Here is a 12,500-nt window from a genome sequence, read left to right as displayed (position 1 = left end):
CAAACACACACACACACACAGATGCAGACATGCACACACATGAATACACAGGCGCAGACACACAGACACGCACGCACACACAGATGTAGACACAGATGCAGACAAGCACACACACAGATGCAGACACGCACACACATGAATACACACACACACACACACACACACACACACACACAAAGCCGATTTAACAACAATAGACGTGACCCATGTTATCATACAAACAACTCTGAAATGTAATTTCAACAAAATAAATAAAGAAATAAATCGTACCTTTTCTCCAGGACTTCCTCTCTCTCCTGGATCTCCCTAGAGAAAAATGACAGATGTGGTTTTTGTTAGCGTTACCAACTGTTATACTGCCACAGTCATGTGGACGTTCACAACCTTGCTACACTGCTAGCTTTTTGTGCAGAGGATTTTAGGGAATGGGCTTATTATAAATTCATCAGTTCACTTATGAGCAAGAGGTGCTCATAAAGCTCCGGTGCGCCGCCCAGTCCTGTCTCATAAGAGCTGACACTAAACCCCAGGTAAAGTTAATCCTCAGTTGTGTACAGTAGTTAGAGGTTTCACACTGCTCCACCTGTCCCTGGGGTTAACACTGAATCCTGGCTCTTCATCATCTGATGTTTCACACTGTACATTCCTAAACCCTGCTGCAACCTTCTGCTTATTTCCATATTCACGTATAAACGATCCTGATTGGATAAATCCTGCGTGTGACCGCTTTAAATAACGTCTCGTCTCTCGCTTTCACATCAGTGAGGATGGTCTGTGGTTCTGCCCTCGAGCAGCTTCTGTTATCTTTCACAGCTTTATCATCTTTTTTGCTCTTTTTATGTTTGTTGTTTAATCGACCAGACGTTCGCTCATTAATATCCGACTTCCTCTAATTTCCCCCTCTCTAAACCGCACACTTCTGTGATGTTGTGTTTTGTCTCCTGACTCTATCTACAGCATATAATGGTTTTTACGTGTTTAAGCGTCTCTACGTCCTGGTTTTCACCTGATACGAGACATTGATCACGTTCTTATCGGATGTCTGCTGTTAAACAACTAGCCGTATCATTCTAACACTACACTATAATAATATCTGTTGCGATAGTTAAGTGCATTTATACAGACTAAGCAAAACAAACAATCGTGTAATCATGTTTGAGCTTTTATATTTACACATCATTCATTCATTCATTCATTCATTTTCTACCGCTTATCCAAACTTCTCGGGTCACGGGGAGCCTGTGCATATCTCAGGCGTCATCTGGCATCGAGGCAGGATACACCCTGGACGGAGTGCCAACCCATCACAGGGCACATACACACACTCTCATTCACTCACACACACACTACGGACAATTTTCCAGAGATGCCAATCAACCTACCATGCATGTCTTTGGACCGGGGGAGGAAACCGGAGTACCCGGAGGAAACCCCCGAGGCACGGGGAGAACATGCAAACTCCACACACACAAGGCGGAGGCGGGAATCGAACTCCAACCCTGGAGGTGTGAGGCGAATGTGCTAACGGAGTGGCATGTTCTCCCCGTGCCTCGGGGATTTCCTCCGGGTACTCCGGTTTCCTCCCCCGGTCCAAAGACATGCATGGTAGGTTGAGTGGCATCTCTGGAAAATTGTCCGTAGTGTGTGAGTGAATAAGAGTGTGTGTGTGCCCTGTGATGGGTTGGCACTCCGTCCAGGGTGTATCCTGCCTCGATGCCCGATGACGCCTGAGATAGGCACAGGCTCCCCGTGACCCGAGAAGTTCGGATAAGCGGTAGAAAATGAATGAATGAAGATTCAGGTTTTATTTTACTTTATAAATATTTCTATTACAACCCCAGTTGTTTATTTCTCCGGTTTAGATTTAGCACAAAACTACACACACACCTGTACACACTAACACACCAACCAACACTAAATACAAAAGACTCAATCTGCCCCGTGTACACTGAGGTGCCGAGAGAAAGATTCGCAGAGCAGAAACCGATGAGAGGAAGAACTTGATTCTCCATCTTTCTGATTCTTCGTGTTTCTAATTGTCTGTTTTTGATTCTCAATGTTTTTGATTCTTCATGTTGATTCGTTGTGTTTCTGATTCTCCATCTTTCTGATTCTTCTTATTTCTGAGTCTTTTTGTTTCTGATTTTAAGTGTTACTGAACCTTCGTGTTTCGAATTCTCTGTTTTTGATTCTCCGTGTTTTTGATTCTCAGTGTTTCCGAATCTTCATGTTGATTCTCTGTGTTTGATGTGTTCTGATGTGCTTGTAAAGCGGCGTAGGATTAAAAACATGATTTAATGTAACTGCATAACAGATTGTATGGTAAGTAACTCACCCTTGCTCCTACTGGTCCACGCTGACCCTCAGGTCCCTGAAATGACAAAACAAAATCATTTAAAACTGTGTGAAAAGTGAATAAAACTATGTGAGTGAACATAGAACTGTCTTTACCCGTAATCCTGGTGTGCCTGGGATTCCTGCTTCTCCTTGCTGACCTTTACTACCATCTTTCCCAGGGTCTCCGGGCTCTCCCTGGGGTGTCAATAAAAATACAACAGCTAACATAGCAGCAATAAAGGGACTTTAAATAATCTTATTTTTGAAGGAAATGGACATGTTCATGGGAGTAAGGAAGCTGTACTGTGCCTTTTCTCCTCGTTCTCCCTTGAGAAGTGTCTGTCCCTCGGCCTGAAAAACAGGACCGAATAATACATTCATTTCATTCATTAATGATTAGTCCATAATTATTACAGTGTCTGGGAATATATGATCTGAAACACACAAACAGAAATGCTTATTTCTGTTACACACAACGCTGTCAAAGTTGCTCCTGAATATTTCAGTCACAGAAAAAGAAGGTGGTTCGAGAATTACGTTTTTTTATTTTTTTTGTCCATCTGCTTTCTGCACTGAACAACATATAATTGAAACAGAGTATAATTCTTTTCTTATGACTGTAGACTAGCCCTTCATCACATTGTAATGACATCAAAATGTAAACATCTTTGTATTTCAAGTTAATAACTTTAACATAAATAAGGACTTTACCATATCTCCAGGGGGCCCTGGGGGACCTTGGATGCCCTAAAACAAAGGGGGGAAAAAGTGACGTTTGCTGTGTGTGTGTGTGTGTGTGTGTGTGTGTGTGTGTGTGTGTGTGTGTGTGTGTGTGTGTGTGTGTGTGTGTGTGTGTGTGAGTGTGTGTGTGTGAGTGAGTGAGTGAGTGAGTGAGTGAGTGAGTGAGTGAGTGAGTGAGTGTGTTTGTGTGTGAGTTTGTGTGTGCGGGTGTGTGTGAGTGTGTGTGAGTGAGTTTGTGTGTGCGGGTGTGTGTGAATGTGTGTGAGTGTGTGTGTGTGTGTGCTGTACATGTGTACAGAGTTTAACTAAGACTGCTATGACACTATCATACCTGATCTCCCTTTTGTCCTCGTAGTCCCACAGCCCCAGGAGCTCCCTATAAGATAAACAAACAGCAAGAATTAAGAATTCTGCCATAAATGTAAATATTAGACTTTTAGCTTTAGGAGCCGAATCCATCTCTGTTTACATACATGTTACATCATCTGATTCAAAACTACTCACACATGTAGACAGAGGTTTAGTGTCAGCATTAACATAATATGTCATGTAGTAGCTTACTGGTTAAGATGCTGGACTACTGATAGCTTCTACTGCTGGGCCCCAGAGCAAGGCCCTTAATCCTCAATCGCTTAGTTGTCTAACATGAGGTAAATCTGTGAGTCGCTCTGCATGAGGCTATCTGCTCTTTGTACAAATTAATGATAAGTTTTCTGTGTCTACGGAGAGTCTACTGTAAATTATGGTGGATGTAAAATTATCACAAAATTAACACAAAAGCTGGCAAGCAAGCTTGTCTTTTTCCAGAAGATAATGATAATAATACTCTTTTGCACAAGCTGTCCAACATTTCAGTCGTTTTGCACAAGCTGTCCAACATTTCAGTCGTTTTGCACATACTGTACAATATTCCAGTCGTTTTGCACATACTGTACAATATTCCAGTCGTTTTGCACATACTGTACAATATTCCAGTAGTTTTGGACATACTGTACAATATTCCAGTAGTTTTGGACATACTGTACAATATTCCAGTAGTTTTGGACATACTGTACAATATTCCAGTTGTTTTTGGACATACTGTACAATATTACAGTTGTTTTGGACATACTGTATAATATTCCAGTTGTTTTTGGACATACTGTACAATATTCCAGTTGTTTTTGGACATACTGCACAATATTCCAGTCGTTTGCTGTTTTTGCACAATTCTATAATTATAAAATATTATCACAAGGACCTGCTGCTAAGAAACTGTGTTCATTCTAGTATTACTGCATGAAATATTGTTTGAACACACAGTATTTACATACAGTATACACACCGGTCGGTCGGTGCTGTTTCTGTTACTGTTTATTGTCTTTTGTGTATTGTATTTTTTGTACTTTTTGTATTGTCTTGTAACTTTTTGTCCTGCACTGTCTTTTGTCCTGCACTTTCTTATCTGTCTTGTTTGTCTTGTCCTGCACTGTTTGCACCAGGTTACACAGATGCACTTTATGTATCTAGGACTAACTTACTAAGTCCTTAGCTCTGTCTTTGTTTTATGTAGCACCATGATCCTGGAGAAACGTTGTCTCATTTCACTCTGTACTGCGACAGCTATATATGTTTGAACTGACAATAAAAGCTTCTTGATTTGACTTGATAATAAAGCTGAACATTCTTTCTTCACATATCCCAACTTTGGAGGTTCGGGTCAGAGGACAGAATCAGCCATGATACAGCTCCACTGGAGCAGAGAGGGTTAAGGGCCTTGCTTAAGGGCCCAACAGTGGCCGATTCGCAGTGCTGGGGCTCAGACCCTGATCCTCAACCCTGAGCCTTAAACACTTGAACCACCACTGGCCTATTGTTCTACTGGTGGTAGTTTAAAAGAAGAATCCTGTGCTTGTGATTTCACCAAGTTGAGAAAGTAAAAGACAAAACTTTTTTTTTTAACTGCAACAATTACAAAAAAAAAACTCCTTCATGCGAGTGTGTGTATGCATGAGTGCAGGTCTTACATTTCGTCCATGCTCTCCAGGATCCCCCATGTCTCCCTTTTCTCCTGGTTGACCTGCTTGGCCTGAAAGACCCTGGAATAACAAAACATCTGGCAGAGGTTAGAAATGTACCTGAGAATCAGAAATGTGTCTATAAATAAGGAATGAACTCACCCTCAGTCCACGCTCTCCTGGCTTCCCGGGCAAACCGGACTCACCCTGAATGCACAGAATATAAGAGGAAACATTCACACACTCAGAACATCATTTCTCTGTAGACATCAGAACTGTGTAAAGAAATGCTGCAACACCGAGACCAAGACAAATGATGTAATTACATGACAAAAATGAATAATGTAACAAGATAACGCTAACTTAGAACAAGATATCGGGACGAAATGACCTTAAATTAATGCAATAAAAAGCACATTTGGGAAAAAATTTGTAACATTGTAACATTCTACATCTTTTAATGCCTGAAATCCAAAGAGTCTTGAATAATAACACTGTAATTATGTAATTATGTATGTTGTTATATATACTAATGTAATACTTAAAATACTAAGAGTAGTCACAAAGCATTGGACTACTACGGAAGCGTATTGCATTCACTTGAGGAAAAAAAATCTACTCTGTTTTTCTGAATTAATGACTTAATTATCTCAAAATTATGAGAATAAACTTCATGAAAAAAAATTATTTTGCTCTGTTTTTATGAATTAACAAGATCCCTTAAATTTGAAAGGCGGGACATGTTTACTTCCATGCAATCCACCTAAAATAGAGCTCCTGGCAGGATTTTGAGGGAACTCGTAAATTCAGAAAAACAGAACAATAATTTTTTTTTTTTATGAGAAATGATCTCAAAATTCTGAGATAATTAACTCGTTAATTCAGAAAAACAGAGCAAATACATTTTATTTCAAGAAAAAATTCTCATAATTTTGAGATAATTAAGTCGTTATTTCAGAAAAACAGAGTAGATTTCTTTTCCTCAAGTGAATGCAATACGCTTCCGTAGACTACAGATTGTACGTTCAAACCCCAGGTCCACCAGGCTGCTACTGCTGGGCCCCTGAGCAAGGCCCTTATCCCTCAATTGCTCAGTTGTATAAAACGAGATAAAAATGTAAGTCCCTCTGGATAAAGCTGTCTGTCAAATGCCAAAAATGCAAAGTGCATTGTTATACACTTTATAATGACGCTCTATTGCACTTTATTACATTACTAGTTTTTACAACAGACTGCATTTTTTTGTTTGTTTTTTCCAAATTCATGTATAATAAAAATCTAAGCTTGAACTAATGTATGCTTTAAAAAAACACTGGGAAACAAAATGCACATGGGGGCAAATACTTATGCAAGCCGCTCCTGCATACAAGTAAAAAAATACAAAATCTCACCGGAACTCCATCTTCTCCTTTGTCACCTTTTAGGCCCTAAATGAAAAAATACATGAATATACAGAGTTGGTTTGTGAAAATGTGAAGAATTTGAGTTTGTGTGAGACATTCGTGTGTTTCTACAGTAGTACTACTATAATATGATAATGAAGGGATTATAGAACAGAAAGTCATGATGCTCTCTCACGTCTTTCCCTCGGGGTCCAGGCGGCCCTGCAGGTCCAGGACTTCCCTGCTCTCCTCTCTCTCCTGGTTCCCCCTGGTTTCCCTGTAGCGTTGCAGTGCTTGTGATCAGTATATTAAAGTACAGAATAATGAATGTGCACAAAAAGCTGATGGTGCAAACCTTTGCTCCAGCTCTTCCAGCAAGTCCAGAAAGACCCTGTTGAAGTGTAATGACACTAATGAATATGAAACATTTAAAATTATGACAAATTCTAGGAACATATTTCACTTCAATGCTACATGATTTCTTGGGATTATCTTAATATTTTCAAGCATGTTTAAATTTCCTGCCGTTGTATGAAACCCCTCTGTGACTGTCTATTTATTCCTGTACAATAACAGTATAAACACAGATAACTGATGTTCCCTCTTTCTCTTATTTCTATATAAATACAGTGTGAGGGTGACGTGACAGCTCTCGCTCGAGGTGAGGCTCTCTCACTCCCGGTGAAAGACAGTGTAGTGTAGTGAATAATCACGAAAGATTCCTAAAATATTGTTATTATAAAGAGTCCGCTATTCTGAAGGATCAGAGGTTTGTGCAGTTGTGTAGCATGGATTTTGCACAAGAGAGCAATTTGTTACAGGTATGCACTTATTTATAGGGATTTCAGAACAGCGTAACAGATATTTCGTCAGTGGGTAGGCGTGGCCTATTTGATAATCTAATCCTAACCCTTACCCTAGTTTTTGGTTGTTTATTTGTTTTCTAAAATAAATCTACCTGTAAGACTGTTTTGGCCTTCGTGGTATGCTTTTTTTTTTTTTTTTTTTGAAAGAGGGCGTTTTTCCAAGACATCCAGAAACACGCCCACTTTACGTCGTGGTAACGAAACCCCTGGAATTTAGTGAATGCCAAATGAATAGGAACAGGAAGCTTTTTTTTTTTTTTTTTTAACAATGAAAACGTTGCTCGGCCTTCAAGGCAGCCGCTTGAGTCTAATTCAGGAAATAAATCAGCTGTGTGTGATCGAAGCAAATAAAAAAATATTACTAATGTAGATGTTTGAGCCAATTATCCATACACTAGAGATTTCTGAGGAGACTGGAGAATAGTGATAGTAAACCTGATGCTTAAACGTGTAAAGCTTTACTCGTACTGACCCGATCACCCTGCTCGCCTTTAGGTCCAAGCTGACCAGGTAGTCCTACTCCAGGAAGACCCTGAATTTAATAACAACAACAAAGATATATATATGAAGAATTCAACTCAATTCTATTATATTGTCACAAAGCAGCTTCATAGAAATGTTAATAAACTAATAATAATCACTCATGTGGCAATTTTTATATTGTATCATCAACTACAGTACAAGTAAAAATGTATATACCCGATCTCCTTTCTGTCCTGGATCTCCTTTATCACCTGCAGAACCCTCAGGACCTGCAGCTCCAGGTTCACCCTGATAGATGAACAGAAATGAACAATACCAGGAGAAAAAAGGAAAAACAAACGGTGGATTAGATATCTGACAAAAAAAAAAAAGAACATATCTTTGGAACTGAACTGAATGGAACTGAAAGTGGAAATGTTTTAAACTGAAATTTCATTTTATTTCACTAATCTTTTATTAGATTTGTAATTTATTACAGTGATTATATTTATCACGTGAGTGAAAAGTTACCTAAATACAGAAGCAGCAGTGTTATGCTTTTGTTTCTGATTGGTGATGGATATCGAATAGATTCAGAGATCGTAGTGAAGATTGTAACGTTTTAGTGCTTTTAAGACTATCGACAATATACAGTACATTAAATATGTATAAGAATTCTGTTAGATATAAATCTGTCAAATTTAGTTTTGCTTACCTTCTCTCCTTTCTTTCCGTGTGATCCTGAGCCCTGAAAACCAAAGCATTTAACTGTGATCATCATCATCATCATCATCATCATCTTTGTGTTGAACGTATTGCGATGGTGCAGAACAGATTTAAAAACGTCAACAATATAAAATCGTTATAATTGTGCACAGTGAAGACTTTGAAGATTTATACTTTCACTCATCACTTTGACTTTTTATTCACATTTTGCATTAATATTCACACCATGTTCCTCTTTGTGAAGGTTTTGCACACATCCTGGTAAAGTAATGTGTTCGAGATTTAACTCACATCGCCCGGTTCGCCTTTCGCTCCATGGGCTCCCTGCAGATAAACACACCGTATAGATGAACAAACTGAACCACATTTCCTCTGTGTTACATTTAAGAAAAGAAAAGATTCATACCTTTTCACCTGGAAGTCCATTTATACCTGGCAAACCCTGAAAACACATGAATATATTATTTCACAGTTTTATTCTATCTCTCAGTCTCTCTCTCACACACACACACACACACACACACACACACACACACACACACAAACAAACAACCACACACATTCACACCTTCACACTAACTGTCTCTGTCAGTACTTACCCTGGGCCCCGGGGATCCTGAGAGTCCTGGTCTACCAATATCACCCTAAATTGCATGCAAAAACACAGAATGTAAACATATATACAGATGTGTAGAAGTAATATGTACATAAATATATATATATATATATATATATATATATATATATATATATATATATATATATATATATATATATATATATATATATATATACAGTATAGACATATATAGTAGAAATGTGTATTGGATACACACCTTATCCCCTGCAGGACCAGGTGGCCCTCTCTCACCCTGCAAGAGACACACATGGCATAAATATAAATTAAATAACATTAAAATAAAGATTCACTTCTCTACAAATCTTATCTTCACATCTGCAAAGGAAAAAAATTGTTAAGCATGATATATATATAAAAAAAACAGGATTTAATATGTTTGCACAGATCGGTATCATGAGACGGAAGGTCTTTGTCAGAAAAGGTAGGATAAAAACAAAATTAAAAAAGGACATGATACAAACATAACAAAAAGATACAACAAAAAATGAACAAAAAAACACAATATCATTTAAAAAAATGAAAGAAATGTAATGAATAATTTTTAAATTTTTATCTTCACACACACACATTTTCATTTTAAGTAGACGTATTTAAAATAAGAAGTACAAAACTAATAATTACTTTTTATTATAATATTTATTTCATCTCGTTGTATACGATGCAAAAGTCACAGTTATGAGAGAAACACTCACTCACCCTGTCACCCTGTGACCCAGGCTCTCCACCCTGGCCACGATCTCCCTACTCAAGAGAACCAGGATTAAGATTATTATTATAATTCTTATTAAAATATAAATGAAATAAAACATGTTCAATAACCTTGCTTCCGATTTCACCAGGAGGACCTCTGGGACCCTAGAACACATACATTACATAAACAGAAAAATACTAATAAAAAAAGAAATAAACAACACAGACTTTATTAAGGCCCTATAAAGCAGGGATTATAAAACACACTATGTATTTTGTGGCCTGTGAATGAGTGTGTGGGGATCAATAATCTCTGCTCATCAATTATTCCTGGCTCAGAATGTTTCAAATAACTTTTGTGTCAATAATTTGAACAGATCGCAAAAACCTCATCACTGTAAAGTCATTAGCGTGCATTTACCTGAAAAGCTGCTATATAATATAACAGAATTATTTGATGCCACACCATCCTGTGCTCCTGGACTTTAACACCTTACTAGAAAAACTTACTAGTTAAAGTAATCTTCAATTCCAGACATTACAATAAAATGCACTAAATCATACATCTGAGTAAGAACAATGACATGTTATCTGTTGCAAGTGTGTGTGTGTGTGTGTGTGTGTGTGTGTGTGTGTGTGTGTGTGTGTGTGTGTGTGTGTGTGTGTGTGTGTGTGTGTGTGTGCGTTCTGACAAACCCTGTCACCCGGCTCTCCTGGTGGGCCTTGAAGTCCTGCACTGCCCTTTACACCCTCTCCCTGAAATACACAGTTAACAGTAACTATTCACGCATGCACGCATACACACAAACATCAAATACACATACACACACACACACACACACACACACACACACACACACACACACACACACACACACTCTCCCCCTCTCAGGGTCATGCTGTTACAGGAAAACAATCAACAAAAGGAAAGTCATAGTGACTTATCTTCCTATAACAGCATGTCCCAAAGCCTGTTATTTCCTCTTATACCACAGCAACATGGAAACAATTCCTCCATTTAATTATTAAAGAACAACAGAATACCTCAAATTCATTTTAGTGACATTTAAAGTTGTAGAAATAAAGTATGCCCTTAAATTAGACAGTATTGATATTTAGAATTTAAAATATAACTACTGTATATACTCAGTTACTGTGGAACTTTCTAAGAAGTGTACGATAAACACACAGAGAAAAAAAACAGCATCCAAACAGTGAATGTTGTCAAACTCACAGTTTCTCCTTTGGCTCCTTTCGGACCTGTCAATCCGGTGGGTCCTTGAGGACCTGCAAGCCCGAGACGTCCCTATAGAATTACACACACAGACTCAAATTACACAATCCAGCAATTTAACACACAGCCTTCTAACAGGACCGAACAAGATAAGCTAAGTGTGTTGTGAAAGATTCAAGGACAGACCAAAGAAAACACATCAACTCAGGAACTCAGGACGTTTCCTCAACACTCGAGTTCAACAAGTGACAAGAAAGCAATCAATATGTCTGTGTCAGGAACATCTGGGACAATTCTGTGCCAGGCCTCCGGAGGAGGTGCTGGCAGAGATTCTGGTTGTGGCAGAGAGTCATGTGTCTTTTTTCCACACCTGTAGCTTGTTATGCCTAATGTGTTGCCTTTACTTAAAAACCATACCTGCCCTTGTGTATCTGTCTTTGTTCATCATTGTTATGCCTTGTGTTCTTCTCATGCACGTTCATGTGTTTATTTTGTTATATACAGTTATGTTATTTCGTGTTTCTCTTCAATACATGTGTTGCATTGTATCCTGCATCTGTATCTGCATGCTGTCTGTGAGAATGTGATAGAATGGCAAACTTTTCCTACAGACCCAGCAGGATTACCCAGGAGGTTTTTCTGGTCTTGATTGGCCTTGGGACTGGCAATCGTACGGGGACATTGCAAGGACGTCCGGTGTGACCTACATGCCGTTTCTCGTTTATGGAGGACTCCCCTATCCTGATTACCAACGGTCCCCTCTCCACTCCTGTTTCAGCCAAGGACGCTGCTCAACTTCAGCACCCTGTTTGGCGGAGCATCCAGCATCCTGTGGAGGATGCTGCTCAGCAACCAGGTTGAGAATGCTTCCTCTCTTCCCTGCCTGTGGAGGACATTGCTTTGTTCCCGGGCTCAGCCAAGGAGTGTCTTTAGCACGTTTGCCTCACACCTCCAGGGTCGGGGTTCGATTCCCGCCTCCGCCTTGTGTGTGTGGAGTTTGCATGTTCTCCACGTGCCTCGGGGGGTTTCCTCCGTGTACTCCGGTTTCCTCCCCCGGTCCAAAGACATGCATGGTAGGTTGATTGGCATCTCTGGAAAATTGTCCGTAGTGTGTGAGTGTGTGAGTGAATGAGAGTGTGTGTGTGTGTGTGTGTGTGTGTGAGTGAATGAGAGTGTGTGTGTGCGCCCTGTGATGTGTTGGCACTCCGTCCAGGGTGTATCCTGCCTCGATGCCCGATGACGCCTGAGATAGGCACAGGCTCCCCGTGACGTTCGGATAAGGGGTAGAAAATGAGTGAGAGACAGACTGAGTGTTTATAGATCATTCTGAGCTCCAACACCATGCAGAGGTAGAAGGCAGCATTGTTCTGTTTGAACTAAAGCCTGGTGTGTTTATTCCCTCAGTATGATTTTTGGACAAGTTAC

General features: G+C 39.4%; 1 protein-coding gene across 3 annotated transcripts in view; it reads right to left on the bottom strand.

Moving 5' to 3' along the window:
• The window catches only part of col7a1 (collagen, type VII, alpha 1), a 117,233-nt gene that overhangs the window by 56,565 nt on the left and 48,168 nt on the right, over positions 1–12,500 (bottom strand). For all 3 annotated transcript variants that reach the window (XM_047813649.1, XM_047813647.1, XM_047813646.1), the window contains exons 41-62: positions 11,076–11,147; positions 10,538–10,597; positions 9,971–10,006; positions 9,848–9,892; positions 9,348–9,383; positions 9,111–9,155; positions 8,918–8,953; positions 8,803–8,835; positions 8,501–8,533; positions 8,023–8,094; positions 7,796–7,855; positions 6,813–6,848; positions 6,654–6,734; positions 6,467–6,502; positions 5,238–5,282; positions 5,085–5,156; positions 3,410–3,454; positions 3,049–3,084; positions 2,647–2,688; positions 2,452–2,532; positions 2,336–2,371; positions 271–306 (exon numbers count right to left, since the gene is read on the bottom strand). In XM_047813649.1, coding sequence (XP_047669605.1) covers positions 271–306; positions 2,336–2,371; positions 2,452–2,532; positions 2,647–2,688; positions 3,049–3,084; positions 3,410–3,454; positions 5,085–5,156; positions 5,238–5,282; positions 6,467–6,502; positions 6,654–6,734; positions 6,813–6,848; positions 7,796–7,855; positions 8,023–8,094; positions 8,501–8,533; positions 8,803–8,835; positions 8,918–8,953; positions 9,111–9,155; positions 9,348–9,383; positions 9,848–9,892; positions 9,971–10,006; positions 10,538–10,597; positions 11,076–11,147 — 1,074 coding nt within the window. The remainder of the gene's footprint in view (positions 1–270; positions 307–2,335; positions 2,372–2,451; positions 2,533–2,646; positions 2,689–3,048; positions 3,085–3,409; positions 3,455–5,084; positions 5,157–5,237; positions 5,283–6,466; positions 6,503–6,653; positions 6,735–6,812; positions 6,849–7,795; positions 7,856–8,022; positions 8,095–8,500; positions 8,534–8,802; positions 8,836–8,917; positions 8,954–9,110; positions 9,156–9,347; positions 9,384–9,847; positions 9,893–9,970; positions 10,007–10,537; positions 10,598–11,075; positions 11,148–12,500) is intronic.

The sequence above is a fragment of the Tachysurus fulvidraco genome, chromosome 5, assembly GCF_022655615.1.
Source record: "Tachysurus fulvidraco isolate hzauxx_2018 chromosome 5, HZAU_PFXX_2.0, whole genome shotgun sequence".
In the NCBI taxonomy this organism is placed as follows: domain Eukaryota; kingdom Metazoa; phylum Chordata; class Actinopteri; order Siluriformes; family Bagridae; genus Tachysurus; species Tachysurus fulvidraco.
The sequence above is the reverse complement of the archived record's forward strand: the minus strand, read 5'-3'. Positions and strand labels throughout refer to the sequence as shown.